Source organism: Pleurodeles waltl, chromosome 7, assembly GCF_031143425.1.
Source record: "Pleurodeles waltl isolate 20211129_DDA chromosome 7, aPleWal1.hap1.20221129, whole genome shotgun sequence".
NCBI classification, from domain to species: domain Eukaryota; kingdom Metazoa; phylum Chordata; class Amphibia; order Caudata; family Salamandridae; genus Pleurodeles; species Pleurodeles waltl.
The window spans coordinates 865,251,685-865,271,944 of NC_090446.1; the positions used below are offsets into that span (position 1 = coordinate 865,251,685).

At 44.4% G+C, this 20,260-nt stretch overlaps 1 protein-coding gene across 1 annotated transcript in view; it reads right to left on the minus strand.

Annotated features, from left to right (window-relative positions):
- LOC138245654 (histidine--tRNA ligase, cytoplasmic-like) overlaps positions 1-20,260 on the minus strand; it is a 213,916-nt gene that overhangs the window by 174,966 nt on the left and 18,690 nt on the right. The window contains exons 2-3 of the mRNA XM_069199400.1: positions 18,862-18,951; positions 11,459-11,578 (exon numbers count right to left, since the gene is read on the minus strand). Coding sequence (XP_069055501.1) covers positions 11,459-11,578; positions 18,862-18,951 — 210 coding nt within the window. The remainder of the gene's footprint in view (positions 1-11,458; positions 11,579-18,861; positions 18,952-20,260) is intronic.

Below are 20,260 nucleotides of genomic sequence, written 5' to 3' on the forward strand. Positions count from 1 at the left end.
CATGGTGAGAGGGCATACAAATTAATGGTAAGATGGTACTATACACGGACACGCCTTCGCTCTATCTAACCACCCACCTCAACCCTCTGTTGGTGTTCCACTTCAGCACTTGGAGACTTTCTCCACATATAGAGGTCCTGCTCTCTCATTGTGACATCATTAACCACATTAAAGGGGTTGGGGGCTTCCCTCTACTGAACTCTTACAATACAGTGATTCTAGGCATCCGCCCCCTGGCATTGGAAGCGATGACACACACTGATTGGTGCTTAATAAGACACGTGTTATGTGCCGCCAAACAACTCCTTGCCCTTCACTAGAAGAAACCCACCGCCGTTTCGCTTCCCCAATGGTTTGCACGTCTTTGGCATATCCTGGCCATGGATCTCCTGTACCATAGGGCAGCTCACAAAGACAGTAAGTTCAACTACATCTGGCAACCCCTTATAAACTATTTTACTAGGCTGAACATTCCGGTTTACACTGCTCAGACCCAAGGCTCAACTATTTGGCAAGTGTACTTCCTGGCTACAGAGACTACATCTATAGGGGGGGGTGACATTCCGTACTTACTTCACCCCCTCTTCGTCCATACTTAAGCCACCTGGCTTCTTCTCCTGGCCCTTTTAATGACTTTATTCTTCCCCATAGCAATATCATCATCCAAAGGCTGCCATCCAACCTTCAATATTTTCTTGTTTCCCTTATTTCTATTTCAGATGATGTTTTTCTTGTATATTACTTGCAAAGTTGTATGCCGATCCACCACTTGCTAAGCCCCTCTGTCGGGCTTTATCTTCAGTCCTGCATTGTTCACAATGTGTTTACAATTTACAACTGTTTAGCCCACGCTGATACTACAATAGTCCGCAATGCTGGATATCCTCAAATGCTATCAAAAGGTGCATTTCACGTTATCTTGTTTTGAAAAAAAACCTTGTCAATAAAAATATCTCTAGTAAAAATAAAATAGCAGTGCTGGCTGAGACACACAAAGTCAAAGAAATGAAGTTAGAAGGCTTTTATTGTTCTCTATATCATTATCTATCTGTTGCTAACCTCAGGGTGTAACCTTATTTCTGGCCATTGCCAATCAATTTGTGGTAAGATAGAAAATGACCATTTGATATGGTTTACAAATTGGACAGTTGTGTGAATGGGTGGCCAGTTCATCACCCAGACTGACTGGTATCTATCATTTGGCGGATGAATGGAGGGCAGGAAAGAGACATCCTATATCTACAGACCTTCCTAGTCTTAATGGGTGGTAGGAGAACACTTCATTGTGAAATTAGAAAAGATCTTGAGCTGTAGAAACATGCCAGGGAACTACCACTTAGAGAACCACAGAAAGAAGAAGCCACACGACATAACGAAAGACGCGTTTTCCAGAACTGTACAATCGATAATATCCTTTATAAGTCCTACAGCGCATGCACAGATTTATGCACCGCTTACTATTTGAAACAGTAGTAGGGAGTCAGGGGAGAGAGAGACAAGGGCCACTGTACAGGTTTAAACACTTTGAGATACACACTCTGCACCAGAAAAAGCCAACTATGGGTTTGCACTACCTGGGGTTTTCAAATATCAGTTTCACATTTTCCCATCTTCTCATGGTCTAGTTGAGAAGTTCACTCTTACATTTTTCCTCCCAAGTGGAGGTTAATATGGAAACTATTGAAGTGAGGTGGAAGGGAGAGACATCTTAAAACTAAATATTCAAAGTGTCATGATGGATTAGGCATCCAAGTACTTAATCACAATGTGGGAATCCTATGTCTACTCACATAAAATACAATGTGGCTGGTACATTTCTTTCATAAATACATTAGGTTTTGTTTCAAGGCCTAAAGGAGAGGCATAACTCTGATGTCTTCAGAAACTTGGCATTTCAATCTGAATTAAGAAAGTTCAGCTGGGAAAATGTCCCACTAAATGGAGGAGGCCACCAGTAACAACTTAGGACACATTCAAATCAGTGACAAAGGCAAAACTTTAAGCCAGGTCTAACCCAAGACACCTGCAGTGACAGGAAAATTCAAAACATGAAGGAAACATATCAGTGAAGGTAACTCCAGCTCATAGCAACAAAGAGGAACTCATCATCTTCTGCCTGACTCAGGCAGTAATGAAGCATGAAAGGTACTGGGGCATATGTAGAAAGTAAACATGGAACAATTCTAGATATAGGAACCAAGCTCCCCTTTAGATTGGATTCAGACAAAGGTAGAAGAATAATCAGAGCCATTTTGCAAATTCTTGAAAATACTTTATACATCAGGATGAAATAGAAAGAGCCACGTTGGTACCCATGTCCCACGCATAAAGATTATACATAAGGTCTCAATAACAGCAGGTCTCCCTAAAAAGACCCTGAAAGTCAGTAACTTCCTATTCCCCGACGGGATGCAGTAGACATTTCTAAACTACATTCTCCACTTTACTGACCTCCCATTTGAGGAAACAATACAACACCTAATAAACAGTGGCAACCATGGCCTACCACTGAAGCTCCTTCACAAACAGAGACAAGACCTCAAGGAGTGTTCCTCCTCCAGCAGTGCAGCTCTGATAAACCTGGATGCCAAGGTTTTCACAATGCTGAAAGCCAATAAGACCTTTGCCTTGATCTCCTAACTAATACACTCATGTCAGTTGAAATTGATTAGTTTTCAGAATGACAACATTATAACGGTGGTGCACCTGAGATATGTTGTGCTATTTTATTCACAAAGCACACATACACAAGAGCTTTTTTATGCTGGAGAGGCAACACGTGGGATAAAAGGATGAAAAATAAGGACAGTTTATTCAATAAAAAGCAAAGTTTTCAGAAATAGTTGAGGTGAAGACTAAATTCACTATAGCAGTACCTTTAGAGGATACTGATTACTTGGGGGGGGGGGGGCATTACAAGTTTGATGGATGGTAAAGCCCGTCCGCCAAACTCCAAACAAGGTGGCCGCCGCCATAGTGGTGACCTCCCCACCGTAGTCATTAAGAGTTTCCTGCTAGGTCGGCGGGCAGAAACCTAAGTTTCCGGCCTAGAGGGAACAGGCTACAGCATTGTCTCCGTCTTGGTAATTGAGCCGGCAGCGAAGTTGTAGCCAGCAGGGTGCACCAGCACCCTCACGATGTTTACTGTCTGCAAAGCTTAGTGAACATTACGACAGTGCGGGCAGAGGGGCCCCTGCACTGCCCATGCCATATGCATGGGCAGGGCCCCCCCTGTGGTCCCCTGCACCTGTTCTCCACCAGCCTTTTCATGGCGCTGTTACCAGCATGAAAAGGCTGGTGGAGAATGAGGCTGTAATCCGCAGTGAAGCACTGCATGCACTATGCCACACCACCACCCTCTTAATGAGGCCCTTAATGTCCAGATTATAGGAAAATACATAATTTTCCAAGTGCTTAGAAAATGGCTGCTGGCTAGCTATGGCAATTTATCTGTGAACGTGTTAGTGGCTGTGCATCTGGGCAGACTTAGCTAAGCAGAAGAACCCAGCAGAGATGCCACTTTTTATAGTTGTTATTCATGCCTATCCATTGGCCTTGCAGATATGGAATATTTGTTCCAAGCGTGTGGCGCTCAAGAGTAGAGAGAGGTGGATCTAACCTCGCACTTTCTGCATGCTTATCCTAAACGCCCATCAGACTCTACTGATGCTGCTCTTAGAGGTGTGTGTTTTAAAAAGGTATGTAGATTTAAGATAAACAAGAGGGAATATGAGATTCTTTCCTGATCTCTGAGACTAAGAGACAACTCATACTTTCCCACTGTGATGGACAGCTAAGAGACTCAGTTATGTAGGGGTGAAAATAACTAAATAATTATATTGGTTAATGCCATTTTCCCTTCTCTTCTTGCTACATTGGTAGGGCCGGTACCATCTAACCTGAGATGGCAAGATAGATGTCATTAAGATGAATGCCTTACCTTGACTGTCCAACTTGTTTCTAGCTGTCCCAGTTACGGTAAGCTCAGAATTCTAAAATCTTTTACTCGATAGTGACCAAGTTAATTTTTGGAAGTGAAAATGACAAGTCTGCCGCCCAAAGATTAGACTAAAATGTAGATAATACAGCTCTTGTCATAGTGGTGTGGGCACTTTGTAGCACACCCTGTATCACTAAAAGTAAATATCTAACATAGCTTACATTAGTCCATACAAGAAAACAACTCACATGCAGGATAAAGTGTTTGCCAAAAAAGAGTTGACCTCTTTTCCATGTTGTTCAACATATTTCTCAGATGACTTTCAAACTGATCTGCAAAAAAGCCCTTTTCATTGATGGAGACTAAAATGACTGCTGACATGTTAATTAAAGAAAGTTATTTAAACAACTCAAACATCACTTAAGGTTACAGGAACAAGAAGGTGACACTACGTACAACTGAAACATTGGTAAAATCTGTAAAAGAAGCAGAGACCAGAGTCTACAGTACTACAACTCTACTGCATCTGGCTCAGATGAACGAGTTACTTACCTTCGGTAACGACTTTTCTGGTGGATACATTAGCTACCTGTGGATTCCTCACCTAATGAATACTCCCATGGCGCCAGCATTTAACGGAAATCTTCTTCCTAGCTTCTGCACGTTGACGAGGACGTCACATTTGCCCACGCGACACCGTCTGACGTCATGCTGGCACCGTAAGGAATCCACAGGTAGCTAATGTATCCACCAGAAAAGTCGTTACCGAAGGTAAGTAACTCGTTCTTCTGATGGATACAACTACCTGTGGATTCCTCACCTAATGAATAGAGTCCCAAAGCAGTACCACGCCCGGTGGTGGGTGCCTGTATGGTCAAACCAAGAAATCCTGCAGCACTGACCGTGCAAAATGGCCGTCCCTTCTGACCTCAGAGTCCAAGCAGTAATGCTTCGCAAAAGTGTGAAGGGACGACCAAGTTGCGGCCTTGCAGATGTCGACCACAGGAACACTCCTAGCCAAGGCCGAAGTGGCCGACTTAGCCCTGGTGGAATGAGCTCTAATACCATCAGGAGGATCCTTCTTTGCTAAAGAGTAACAAATTTTAATGCAAAGAACAACCCACCTGGAGAGTGTTCTCTTGTGGACTGCCTTTACTCTCCTCTTGCCCACGTATCCGATGAAAAGCTGATCATCCAGCCTGAAATCCTTCGTTCTGTCAATGAAGAAGCTTAACGCCCTCTTTGGGTCCAAGCAATGAAGTCTCTCCTCTTCTTTTGAAGGATGAGGCGGAGGATAGAACGTGGACAGAGTAATTGTCTGGGCCAAATGGAAGGGTGAAACAACCTTCGGAAGGAAAGCAGCCTTGGTCCTCAACACCACCTTATCCCCATAAAAAGTTGTATAAGGGGGTTTTACCGATAAAGCCTGCAACTCACTCACTCTCCTTGCAGATGTTATGGCCACCAGGAAAACTGTTTTAATAACTAAGAACCTTAAGGGGCAAGAATGCATAGGCTCAAAAGGGGCCCCCATGAGGAAAGTCAGGACCAAGGACAAATCCCATTGAGGCATAACAAAAGGTTTTGGAGGGTATTTATTCATAAGGCCCTTCAAGAATCTAAGAACTATAGGGGATTGAAATAACGATGGTTGGTCTGGAAGACAAATGAAGGCTGACAAGGCAGACAAGTAACCCTTAATCGTAGCCACTGCACAACCTTTCTGCGCTAGAGACAAAGCAAAAGATAAAAGTCCGAAAAATGAGTACGTAAGGGATCAATCTGCCTCTCTCCACACCATACCACAAATTTGGACCACCTATTAGCGTAGATAGTTTTAGTGGAGTGTCGCCTGGCCGCTAAGATAACATCCACTACATCAGGTGGGAGAGAAAAGGAACTCAGGTTGCCCCGTTCAATCTCCAGGCATGAAGGTGCAGGCATGAAGGTGCAGGCTCTGGGGTGTAAAACCTGCCCCTACGACTGCGAGAGGAGGTCTGCCCTGAGAGGGAGACGGAGCGGAGGGCACAGTGAGAGTTGGAGAAGGTCGGATTACCACACCCTCCTTGGCCAATCCAGAGCTATTAAGATTACTTGGGCCCGGTCTTGGCGAATTTTCCTCAATACTCGAGGAATCAAGGGTATGGGGGAAACGCGTAAAGCAACCGGTCACACCAGGTTCTCTGAAACGCGTCCCCCGAAGCCCCCTGCACTGAATACTGGAGACTGCAGTATAACGGACAGTGCGTGTTCTCTCGGGTGGCAAACAGATCTATCCGAGGAACCCCCCACATCTGGAAGATTAGACGGACTTGATCTGGATGGAGACGCCACTCGTGATCGGTCGAGAAATGGCGACAGATTGTCCGCACGTACATTCAAGACTCCGGCCAGATGATTTGCTACCAAGCAAATCTGATGGTCCTTTGCCCAGGACCATCGTCGAAGAGCTTCTCTGCAGAGAAGGTACGACCCCACTCCTCCCTGTTTGTTTATATACCACATCGCAGTAGCATTGTCCGTCAGGACCTGAACAGACTGACCGCGAAGGGAAGGGAGGAAAGCCTTGAGAGCCAGACGTACAGCCCGCAACTCCAACAGATTGATATGAAAAATCTGTTCCTCTGGAGACCAACGCCCTTTGATCTCCAGATCCCCCAGATGAGCTCCCCCACCCTAGAGTGGAAGCATCCGTTATGACCGTGGCCACTGGTGGTGACTGCGTGAACGGCCTTCCTTGGGAAAGATGGTCGCCCGCAATCCACCACTTCAAGTCCGCAGCAGCATCTCTGGAGATCTTGACAGAACCCTCGAGATCTCCTCTGTGTTGAGACCACTGCCTTCGGAGGCACCACTGAAGAGCCCTCATGTGCCAGCGAGCATGCGTGACCAACAGTATGCAGGAGGCAAACAAACCGAGCAGACGAAGGATCTTGAGGACTGGAACGACCGCTCCATTTTGAAACATTGGAACCAACTCCTGAATATCTTGAATCCGCTGAGGCAGAGGAAAGGCTCGATCCAATGTTGTATCCAGTACTGCCCCTATGAACAGGAGGCGTTGAGAGGGCTCTAGGTGAGATTTGGGCACGTTCAAGAAAAGCCCAGGTCGAACAACAACTGGGTTGTTGACTGCAGATGATGCAACACAAGCTCCGGGGACTTGGCTTTGATCAACCAGTCGTCTAGGTAAGGGAATACTGCTATCCCCTTCCTTCTGAGCTCTGCCGCAACCACCGACATCACCTTCGTGAAGACTCAGGGTGCTGAAGTAAGACCGAACGGGAGGACCGCAAACTGATAGTGCTGCGACCCCACCACAAACCGGAGATACTTCCTGTGCGACTTGAGTATCGGGATATGAAAATAAGCATCCTGCAAGTCGACAGACACCATCCAATCTCCATTGTTCAACGCCAAAAGCACCTGAGCTAGGGTCAGCATCTTGAACTTTTCCTGCTTGAGGAACCAATTCAAGATCCTCAAGTCCAGGATTGGTCTCAACCGACCATCCTTCTTGGGAATCAGGAAGTACCTCGAGTAACAACCTCGACCCCTTTCCTGCTCTGGAACCAACTCCACCGCGCCCTTTAAAAGGAGGACTTGAACCTCCTGTTCTAACAACAGGAGGTGTTCTTTTGAACAATAAGATGGGCGGGGCGGGGCGGGATGGGGGTTGGAAACTCCCGAAAGGGAAGGGTGTAGCCTTTTCCCACAATGCTGATAACCCAAGTGTCTGATGTAATAGCCTCCCACTTGTGAAGAAAATGCAGTAACCTTCCCCCTACAGGAGAGGAGTGAGTGGGAATTGGTGGAAGCCTAAGGCTGCTTCCCCTGCTGCACCCCTCCAGAGGACGAGGAAGAGGCAGAGTGCTGCTGAGAGGCTCCCCTGGTGCGGGCCCTACCCCTCCCTCTAAATGATCTAAAGGTGAGAGAAGAGGCAGGTTGCTGGAATCTCCCCCGAAAGGAAGAGGAAGAAGAGCCACGTCCAAATCCACGAAACCTCCTAAAAAACCTGGAGGAGGCAGAAGAAGCGGCTTGCAGCCCTAATGACTTGGCTGTGGCCCTGCTTTCTTTAAACCTTTCCAAGGCCGAATCTGCTTTGGCTCCAAAAAGTTTGTCCCCATCAAACGGGAGGTCCAACAGGGTCGACTGCACGTCCGCAGAGAACCCTGAGTAGCGAAGCCAAGCCTGTCTCCTCGCAACCACAGCCGTACCCATCGCCCTAGCCACTGAGTCAGTCATATTCAACCCAGATTGGATAACCTGGGTTGCAGCAGCCTGGGCATCCGAGACGATATTCAAAAGTCCTTGGGGAAGCTCCGTATGTGAAGATGTTATCTCGTCCATAAGAGCATAGATGTACCTCCCCAAGATACATGACGCGTTGGTGGACTTCAACGCCATGCTGCAGGACGAGAATATTTTCTTGGACTGCGAGTCCAACTTCTTGGAGTCTCTATCCCCCGGCACCGTCGGAAAAGATCCAGGCGCAGATCTAGAAGAACAGGAGGCCTGGACCACCAAGCTCGCCGGCGTAGGGTGTCTGGACAGAAAGCCAGGGTCAGATGGTGCAGCCCGATACCTCCTGGCCACAGCCCTATCACCAGCCGAGGAAGATACCGGCTTCTTCCACACCTCCAACACCGGATCAAGCAAAGCCTTGTTGAATGGTAAAAGAGGCTCCGCTGCAGTAGAGGCCGGATGCAGGATCTCAGTCAACGAATCCTGTTTCGCCTCCGCTACCGGCAAAGGCAATTCAAGAAAGTTAGCTGCCTTTCTTACCACAGTGTGAAAAGTGGCTGCCTCCTCAGTATACTCCCCTGGAGATGACAAGTCCCACTCAGGGGAAGTATCCAGCCCACTAGCTGTATCCAGTCCATGAAGACCCTCGCCAGAATCCTCTATCTCTCCTTCCTCCAAGACCCGCTGGTATTCCTGCTCCTCCAAGAGACGGAGAGCACGCCTCCTAGAATGTAGCCTCTCTTCAATACGTGGCGTCGACATGGCATCCGCCGAATTCGAGGAACGACGCCGATCGCCGGATCCATCCGACGCCATGTCCGGTGCCACAGGCAGCTTCGACGCCGAGGTAGGAGCCGGATGCAGAGAGGCGCGTCTTGGAGCCTCCGATGGTCCTGTCGGAGTCACTGGTCAAAACCCCGAAGTCGACGGGATGGAAACCGCCGGGGCCGAAACCTCTGGGGCCACCGGAGCGGACACCGGAGCCGACACCGGCACCGGCACCGAGCCCACATTCCCTAAGGGGAGAAAGGGCATGAAGGGTGCTGGCCGTAGCGGCGCCGGAGCACCCAAGGTGAAAGCCAACGGCCCCGAAGGACCAGTTGGAGCACCTCCTGGAGCCATCTGCTGAAAGATGGTATACATCGCATTCAAAAATGCAGTATTATCGGCTCCAGGGGCAGGAAAAGCAGGATACTGGGGTGCCTGGATCGAAGGCGACCTCGACGCCAGCCTCGACGTCTGCGACGCAGGAGAGAACACCTGAGGCTGCGTCACTTCAATCACTGAAGATGTCTGCCCAGGCGAAGTCGGCGAAGCCGGAGAAGGCAACGGCGTCGATGGATGTGGAGTGACTGTGGGACTGACCTCCCAAGTCTTACGACGCCGAGCCGAAGGCGACCTCGATCGAGACTTCTGGCTGGAATGGCGCCGTGAATCCCTACGGCGCCGGGAGTCTCGATGACGCTGATGAGTCTTCGGCGAGGAGGACTTCCTATGATGCTTCTTCTCCTTCCTCTTCGACTTCGCCATGAAGAGTTTAGCCTCTCGCTCTTTTAGGGCCTTGGGATTCATGTGTTGGCATGAATCACATGTTGCGACGTCGTGGTCGGAGCTTAAGCACCATAAACAGTCCGAGTGTGGGTCCGTAACGGACATCTTGCCCCCACACTCCCGACAGGGCTTGAAACCAGACTTCCTCTGAGACATAGTAACTCTCAGATAAAAATCACGCAGCAGAAAAACACACTGTAACTTCGAAAGCAACAGTAGCTCCCTCGAAGAAACCCGTTTCGAACGCACGGAAAAAAGGGAACTGACGTCGGCACGTCGGCGAGGACCTCTTATTGCCAGCATGACGTCAGACGGCGTCACGTGGGCAAATGTGACGGCCTCGTCGACGTGCAGAAGCTAGAAAGAAGATTTCCGTCGAATGCTGGCGCCATGGGAGTATTCATTAGGTGAGGAATCCACAGGTAGTTGTATCCATCAGAAGTTAAGGTCTGAGCTCAACAATTTCTAAAGTGTGTATGTCATCATAACAGGCCGTAAATGGATTTACATGAAGAATATGGGACTCAAGCCTGTTGAGACAAATTGATGAAGCACAGTGGAACGGTTATGTAAAGGAGCTAGAAAGGTTCCACCCAATAACAACTGCACACAAATTACTTAGGTAGACATTGAACACATGACTGACTGGTACAAGACTTAAGCCAAGCTCAGACCCAAAATGGGGGAGGAAAGCAGAGCACTAGGATACCTACTGCATACATGACGGAGATGTCTTAAACTGACAATATTTTTAAGTCAGTGTAATAAAAGACATGCTGGTGCTTCTGATCTCTATAACTTAGTTTTGTTTGGCTGAGGGTCCAAAACATTAGGCTGTACATTAATAATGTTTTATATTATAGCATCTAGTCCAACTGAAGAAGCAACACCACAAATTAGACCTGTGATCTTTGTCACAAAAGCAACAGGACTATCCCAGCCAGGGAGCAACTTACCTATATTATGAGCAGTCATATTTTGTCTGGGTCTAGAAACCATGGGTAGATTATATTTGAAAGGAGCACCAGCTCTACCAGATTAAGAGATTTGGAGTTATTTTTCTGATTGGGAAAGGGTCGGAGCTAACAGGAATAGGTGAGCAGGAAACTTTCATAATTTTAAGAGGGAGGAGTCTAAAAGAATAATGTGATTTAAAATGGCACACAAAAATGAAATTCAATTAAATTCTATACATTTGGTTTATTTGGTACACGAAGTAAGGGGGCTGTTAACAGGGGAATGAAGGAGGGATTACAAAGTACATGCAACTCTCATGACCACTGACTGCCTGATCAATAAAAAAAGATTTGGACAAACAATTTGCATATTTTATTGGATTTAGGGATCCTGTTTACGCAGAAGATATTCTTCAGCAATGTATGAATGTTGAAAAACATTCTCAAGACGGAGACATCAAAATACCATGAAAGCAGTTAAAAGACAGGTATTGGTGCTGCAAGGAGGACTATATAAACAGTGTTGCAAACCATGGAGACCTCAAAATAATTTATTTCTCAAGAGGAACTGTGCCAGTTCATTATAATTCAATAACATAGCTGATTAAAAGAAATAGATTGACACATTAAGTGGGATACCTTGTGTTACACATGATAAATTAAAATAGGCTCTTTTCATGCTTAATATTGAAGAAGTAAAAGTGGCATCTCTTTAAGTGATAAGTCCTCTCAGTCATGTCCGAATTTAAACAATGCAAGCATGTACCTTCAGTTCGAAAACAGGTGTGTCAATGGTCTCTGCTCCGTGTCGCTTGAAACTGCTGATTATGGTGTTAAAGACACGCTCCCGGATCGCCATCTGTTTTGGGTTGTAATCCCTTGTTCCCTTAAAAGGTCAAAACATAAAAGAAGATTTACGTGTTCTTTTATCCACTTTGTTACAAGAGGTATAAATTGTTAAAATCATACATTTCACTAGCACACAAATCCTACCTCATGAGGCAGTTGCCATCAGCATATATTCCCTCATATTTCGTGCAGGGAGGAGCAAGGTGCCCCAGAGGAGGATGAAATCTTCTTGTTCTTATAATATGGGTGTCTGTAAGGTACACAGAATGTACACTTGGTTGGCCTCCCAGCATACACAATTTTCTGGAAAGGGTCTATACATATCATTTTTACAGCTCCAGGCACAAACAGAGTCTAAGCCTTGTGATCATTTTATGTGTTCTCCATGTTAAGGGCGGTTTGTTGTAGTCAATCTAAAGTCTGCAAGGCAGCTCGATGAATTGATATGTACAAAAAAAAAAATAGAACTGCTTCAAATTTTAGGCCACATAACCTGAACATCTGTAAATACTTCCCATAGTGGACCCACTTCACCAGTTGAGTCACTAAGTAGTGCATTGTTTCAGTTCTTACCCTCCACGGTTAACATCTTTGGCAGCAGCTGTTTTCTTACACTGAACTGCTTTGAAGGGAGAGAATATACTTGCTAAATATGGCTGCTGGTTGAATTAGAGTGGCCAAATCCTTCTCAATAAACTAAAAAGTACGTCCTTAGCAAACATCTAGCAAACTACATCCCACCCATGCTCTTTACCCATTGATCTCGTTTTGCTTGTACTTGCAACCTATCTCCCATCTACATGCTTTAACTTGCTCTTCTGTCTGGCTTTCTACGTTCAGATGTAGTGACATTCCTATAGGCTCATTTGTCTTTAATTAATTTTATTGCTCCTGGTTTAACCTCCCCAATGACTTAAAATATATCATGTAAGTAAAAACCTTGTTTTTGTCCACCATATGAAATGATTACACTTAAGTAAACCACCGTTGATGTTTTTCTATGTAGACAGACCACCAGCTGATGACATTTCCTATTTAACATGATTCCAACTATTAAGTGCTCTGATGTCCCATGGGATACAGTTCACACTGTACAATAAAAAAGAAATACTCCACAAACCTGGGCACTTTTTAAGAAGTTCACAGTACCTTCGTTTGTTTGTTTTACTTATTTAGCACTACAATGTAAATTGACTACAGGTGCTGTACTCTGCTTTGAAAAATCGTTTTTACAATTTTCAATGTGTAATTGCAGATGTTTCAATGTGAAGTAAAGGCTTAGGAAGCGAACAATAGAGCAAGATTTACATTTAGACCCTCATTATGAGTTTGGCGGGTGGCAGAAGCCACCCGCTAAACTCATCCCGCCACCCGACCGCCAGTGCAGCCAGAACACCACCGACCCTATTTGGAGTTCACTGCATGACCGGCAGGCAGAAACAGTGTTTCCGCCCGCAGGCCCTGCGGTGAACAGGGCCTTCACATTGCAGCCAGCTCGTAATCGAGTCTGCAGCAATGTGGCGGTGCAGCAGCACCCATCACGCATTTCACTATCCGTAATTCGGGCAGTGGAATGCGCGACGGGGCTGTGCATGGGGGCCCCCCGAAACCCCTATTCCGCCAGCCTTTCCATGACGGTGGAACTGCCATAAGAAAGCTGGCGGCATGGGGACTCGTAATCCAGAAGGCAGCACTGCCCTGGCGAATTGCAACCACCAGGACCGCCAGGCTGCCAGCAACCTGGCGGTGTCGGCGGTCCAACCGTGGACAGCTTCGCTATGGTTGTAATAGGGCGGCCTTCACCGCCAGCCCGTCGCAGTGGTACCGCCAACGCAAATCTGGCAGTCAGTAGACCGCCAGACTCGTAGTGTGGGCTTTAAGCTCTTCTGAAATTGAATTTGATATCAATAGAAGCAAAACAGCAACCTGCAGGGACCCTTCCAATGAAGCATGGTGCTGGTCATTCTCAGGTTTCTGGCTGCCCATAATCAGCATTTGTATCTGCCAATGCCATGACATTTACTTCCATAGACGGACAGGCATTTCTCTTCAGATACTTAACTAGCAATTGGGCAAATCTGAATATGACCGGCTTGGTAAATGAAAATCAAGAACAGTAAGGCTGAGTGGATCAGGATCCACATATGTGCTTCGAAATTGAAGCTGGTATGCCACACCAACCCTAGATTCTTTGCTGTTTTCAATAAAGCAGTGATAAGCTGGGAAAGTTGGGGAATCTTAGCCATACTATAGTGATCCCAGGAACATGCAGGACCGCTAATAAACAAAGCCAACTCGATGCTTTTAAAGAGATGGTTTCATTCAGGAGAAGAACAGCAGGAGGCAATCTATTTGGACTGTCATATAGCTACGTAAGATAGAAACATTCTTTCTCACTCACGCAGTATTGTGGGAAAGACAACTCAAGGAGAGGTGTCTCCTAGGTCATCATCAACAGCCCCAAGCAGACTTTAATAGTTTTGCTTGGTCCAGAACCATGACATATCACACACCAGGGAACTTAAATATAGAAGTCAGCTACTAGGAAGACAACTACAGCAGGAGGCTTTTAAGACACATCTCAGGATCATGCAGCCTTCTTAGTCAGTTGCTTGGTAAATAAATGGCCAGGGTCTCGGTTTAGGATCCATACTTGATCCTCTACGAGTATACTGTATGTAAAAACACTGTATGAAGTAAAATGATAAAATTAAGAACCAACTCATTGGGCAAGTCATAATTGTTTGCTCACACCTACAAAACTGACTATGGGCCTGATTCTAACTTTGGAAGACGGTGTTAAACCGTCCCAAAAGTGGCGGATATACCACCTACCGTATTACGAGTCCATTATATCCTATGGAACTCGTAATACGGTAGGTGGTATATCCGCCACTTTTGGGACGGTTTAACACCGTCCTCCAAAGTTAGAATCAGGCCCTATATCTACAGTGCATGTTACAAACCAACATACCCCCCAAATCCTTGTTATTTGTTTCCGATAGTTACTGAGAGCTGTGTGGACTGAGATTCCACTCTCATCATGCAACTGGTTGTGATTATTTAACATTTATCAGGGAGCCACACTTCTCATAAACGTTGCACATTAAGTCAGGTTTTCATTTCTGTATACAGGACAATAGAAAGTGTGTGTGGAGTCTGAAAAAATTTGCTTAAATGATAGATAAAATCTTACATGATATCAAGAACAGATGAACAATCTGTGCAAATAGTTGACTACCATGCCATTCAATCTTCTAGAGGTAGGGTGTGACTGTTGTTTTTAACTGCTGCTGTGTTGGGCTATCTCTGATAGTCAGACGCATCCCATTCCACATCCAATAAGGTAGAAGGACTGGAATCCGCATAGTATTAGGGTGGTTTTGGTTGAGCTAGGAAGTGCTGACTGATTGATCTGGTCTTGGGTGAGGGGATGTGGCTTCATCCAGTATCAGAGAGGTATCTTAGGGATGTGCAAAATAATGGATTTAAAAAACAGTGTTAAAAGTTTGAAACAGGTTGTATTCCAGGTGGGAAACCTGTGGCAGGATTGCAATATTGTGATGTAGAGGCAATACTATAAAACTCTAGTGGTGAAGTGTACGACTATAAAGGGGAGTGAAGGAGTAGTGAGGTAGGCCCGCTACAAGAATATCGTACCAGTCCAGTGTGCTAGCCAATATGTATGTAGGCAGTACGGAAGAGAACAAAAGGTTGTACTTTGTGTATTTTTAGGACTTGCTATCAGGCTGCGTGGCCATGGTGGGAATGAAAATCTGTAACAGCATGGAGCCGTTAAACATAAAAAACTCATTTTTCAGCACGTGTACTAAATATTTATGTGTACTGATGAAATTTGACAGTGCTACAAGTAATGCTGGTCACAGAGGAGTATAGGGCCTTGATGAATTCAGCTCGAGGATGCCTTTGGCTATCAAATGGCAATAAGTCTGTCATATACATGTGGTAAAATAATCCAAAAGAAGTTATGACGTCAGCGAGGGAAGTGGTGTATTGAGAAAGTAGAAAAGAAACAAGAACAGAGTCTTGGGGTTATCAACAGGCAATAGAGGGTGAGGTGATCTGTCTGCCTCAAACACTGCTTGCACATCATCCAGACCTGGATGTCCAGCTCTTTCTTAAAGGTCCATCCAACATAGACAGAATATTTGTTATTTGCCAGGAACAACAAACAAGACAGAATATAAACGTGTCTCAATGATACGAACTTTGGCTGCTATGAACCTCAACTTTCACTGAAAGCCAAGTCACCTGGATTGACCCCGGACACCAACTTCATCCTCAAGGAACACACTGCTAAAAAAAACACAAAGGCAGTCTGGTACCAGCTCTATTATCCAAAGAAAATCAAACTGTTTCTTCCAGTAAGCTACTTCAGAACTGCTGTTTAAGCCCTCGTACTGTTGCATTTGGAAGGTGGTAATGTCATACTCCAAGGCCTTCCAGACTCTGACACCCCTTATGGGCATCCTAAATGCTGCCGCACTATCAACAAGGGCCTGAAGAAATATGATCACCCCTATCCTGATGGAACTTAATTGGCTACCTTTGCAGGTTCATGCCATCTTCAAAACCAGCCGCATCATTTACAAAGCCATCATGACCAGCACCCCCATTTATCTTGCAGATAGGGTCACTGCCTCAGCACAGTGGATCTCAGCACACCCACAGCCAAGACACCATCAGACTGCAGACTAAGACGTGTTAAAAAAACACAAAGAAAAAAAAAAGAAACAAGACAGCAGGCCTTTTCCATCTACGCATCCAGAATCTGGAACAAAAGCACTTTATCCAACGGGACCTCCCCAACGCAACTCCAATTTAGGAAAGACTTTAAGACTCACCTCTTTAAAGAACACATCATAATGCATTAACCACCCACATCCCATCTTCTTCTCCTATTATCCACTGACTTTATGCTGGTCTTTCACCGTTTACAGCACTCCGCTGCCTTGTGGTTAGGTTCGCACTAAATAGAAATACCACATACATACATACATACATACAACAGAGAAGGCACCAGACAAATAGTGAGAAAACCAGTCTGTAGTGGAGACGGCAATCCAAAGGATTTTTAATGACACACAGTCAAATAGGGTGGTAAAGAGTGCCAAAAGCTGAGAACAGACAAAGGATTATGAGGATGGATGAGCCAAAGAGATGACTTTTACACAGACGTCTGATTAGAAAGCATCAGAAGTGCAGAACTGAGCTAGAGATTCAGGTGGTTGAAGATGAGGTGTTCACATATTTTGGGAAAGAAATTAAGTTGAGACACCAGGCAACAGTTTTAAGTCCAGGTAGGATCTGCCTTTTAAAAAAAAAATTAAAGCAAAGGTAGAAACACCACACTTTTAAAGCATAAGGTATAAGTACCAATTAAGGGTCAGGGTTTGAATAAAGAGGTCATACAGAGTAAATAGATCGAAGTCAGAGGTTTTATAAATTCTGGATCTAAATGGCGTGGTGGCCATATTAAGCCTCAACTGGTTTGAGTACTGGAATGAGCTTTCTAGATGATGTATCAGCAAAGTCGTATAGCACAAGACAGCAGCTGTGGAGTCGTAATGATGTAAGAGGAGAGGTTGAAGCAGTCAGCATCACAGTTATGATCAGTCTGATCATTGTGATTTCTGAAGAGAAGTATGATGAAAAGCATATTTCAGAGAGACTAGGCAGAGAGATTACTGTTCAAAGTGAAGTAACAAGATTATTAATTGTCTGTGCCAATCCTAAACATTAAAGAGAGGTGATAGCAGTTTGGAAGTTGACAGATTTAGAGTTATCTAAGAGCAAACGGTATACTCAATTTGATTGCTAAGGTTCACAGAAAAGTTTCAAACAATGATGGTAGGAGTACGGAGTACAACTGTCAAGAGCACTAAAGTATTTGAAGGGCGTTTGAGGGTCAGCACATTAGCCATGAATATGGAGAATATTGCTGTTAAATGGTATTTAAAGAAGAATGGTGAAGTGATAGTTGTGTAGACGGGGGCAGTCATAATGGGTTTGTTAAAGAGAATGCCAACTACTCCACCTTTGATGAGCTGCCATGTCGTAGTCAGGGCTGCAGGAGTTACAGAGTTTTTGGGACCAATCCCGGTTTAAATGATGGCTCAAAAATGTCAAGGTGATGGAGCTTGCAATATTAAGTGTAGAACAATCTAACAAGAAAAACTGATAGTACTCCGTAGGAAATTACTGTACGCTCTTATATTGGTTTCCTATTTAATCTAAGAGAGTATAGCAGATGGCTGGTGATGGGTCGAGTGTGCTGGCGGTAAGAAAAGTATTTGGGTCTGGGTTGTATAAGAAGGTTATATACTGATGCGACAGAAAGCATGTGTGACTATGGAAGTATGAAGATTTGTGGAGAGTACGCAGAATAGGAATGGATAGCGTGAAAATAGAAGTAGGAAGCACATACTGTGTAATTTAAACATGGTGTTTGATCCTCACCCACCAACTGTGCCTAGAAACCAAATGAAAGAGGACAAACAGGCCACCACTTTGAACAGTAATGGAAACAATACCTAATTTAACATTTTGGATTAAGAGGGTCATGTTCAGAAATATCTTGTCGAGGGATGCAAAATTGTACGATAGCAACCCTATCTGAAACAGTACAGAACAAGGGTAGGATAAGGAAATATTTACCTTCATGAAAAGAATGGTAAATATAAAAAAACATTACAATTTTTCAGCACAATTTGAGTAGACAAAAACAGTAATCTGCTGTCAAACAACATGGAGGCCTCCTGCAAAACTGGACAGTGCCACCTGAGTATGGAAGCTACCCTCCAATACAATTATTTGCCCCCAGTTTTCCCTTAGAAATGCAGTAGGATTTGTAAAGAGCATTCAAAATGAGATGCATAACATGTACCCAAAAGAATATCTTGGACTTGAGAAAAAGAGAAATAAAGCCCTCGGTCAGAGATAGGGGAAAATGATAATAGCAGAGCAGTGATAAACCTGTAGGCCCATTAGGATCTGTAGGAATCAGCAGCTCACCACGGAACGGCTAAAACTAGTAATCACAAACTACACTCTAATCTTAAGGGCTAACTCAAACTTAAAAAACGACATTAACACAAACCAAAGCATATCCCAAAGTCAGAATCACAATCTATAACTCAACTTCGAAGCACTGACACCAGAGAGGATTTAATTCAACAAATGATCAGGGCCTTTGCACTTCTATGCAGATCAGCTGCTCTTTGGGAATAATTTTTCGAACATTAACGAAAACTCCTTGATACATTAATATTTTGTTAAAAAAAGAACTGTGAAACTCACCTTTGGTGTTTTGAGAACAAATTTGTGTTTCCCTTCATCACACTTGACATTTGCCTTCCGGTCCAGCAACTTTGCTACATCATCTATGCTCTGAAAACAAAGTCATAAAATTACAATAGTACTGAAAATATGCAGTCTCCCATCTATGCCAACAAGTGTATATTATATTCAAGCAAGGGAGAGGATTTCTTAAAATGCAGGTACTATTTCATTTAAAAGATTCCTCAAACAAGGACCACAAGATATGGCCACAAATAAATGTGCAAGCAAAATAAGTAGAACATTAAACATCCACTCTAAGCCCATTCCTGCAATCTTCTCTTCACACACTGCACCTGCTGTCAAACAACATGTATGACTCCTCCAAAACTCAACAGTGCCACTCGAGTATGGAAGCCACCCTCCAATACAGTTTCTTGCCTCCAGGTTTCCCCTAGACCTGCAGCAGGATTTGTAACGAGCAGTCCGAATGAGATGCACAACATGTACCCAAGTGAATATCTTGGAACTGAGAAAAAAAAAATCTAACAATTTGTTGATTAGTAATACAACTGCAAAACAAATAATTTCAACGGCCAAAACCATAAATCAGGAATGAATTGTCAGCAAGGTCAAAAAGACTGAATTTTATGTAGACACACAATACCTATGCTTTTTAGGTTGCTGTACATGTTGTACTAGCACGATGGATGGAAATGACAACTATATCTCACTCCCTTTATAGAGTTGCACGTTATGTTACAGGAGCCTCCTTTACCATCACATTGCTAATTGACAACATTAGGTCACTTTTGTCAGGCTTTTCTATATTTATGGCAATCTCTAGACTTCTAGTAAAGAGGTCTCCTACCATTGGTGATTAATGAGCAACATTTTGATATAAAACAAAAAAACTAAATAGTGAGCACAATCCGAACTACAAGAGAACTTACTGTTGTAGGTGTGTTAATAAAATGATTTGAAAACAAATTAAAACTGGGGAAAAAAATTGTAAGTTGATTTTCTATAGCGGTTACTACCCCCGACGAAGCATTGAAGCACTTTGTGGTGAGTAGCACAATACTATGAAACCCAAGATCGATGTAAATAGGTAGTAGATTAGTAATATATGTTTCCTTTTCAGTGCAGGATTAGTTGTGGTAAGTTTGACACTTGAAATCTCATGAGTTTATTTTAGAGTTTTGAATAGGGATATATTAATTGAGGTGGATTAGTAAAGGGAAGATGTGAGATGTTATTGAGAGTGGTGAACAAATGTGTCTGTTAGTTGGATTAACTGGCTAAAAGTAGGGAAGTGTTTGGAAAGATCCTTCGGAGTCCATAGTAGTCAGAAAGGTTTAGTATGAGTCACAGGGTGGAGTGGCAGGCAGAAATCTATTTCTTTTTTTAAAATAACTAA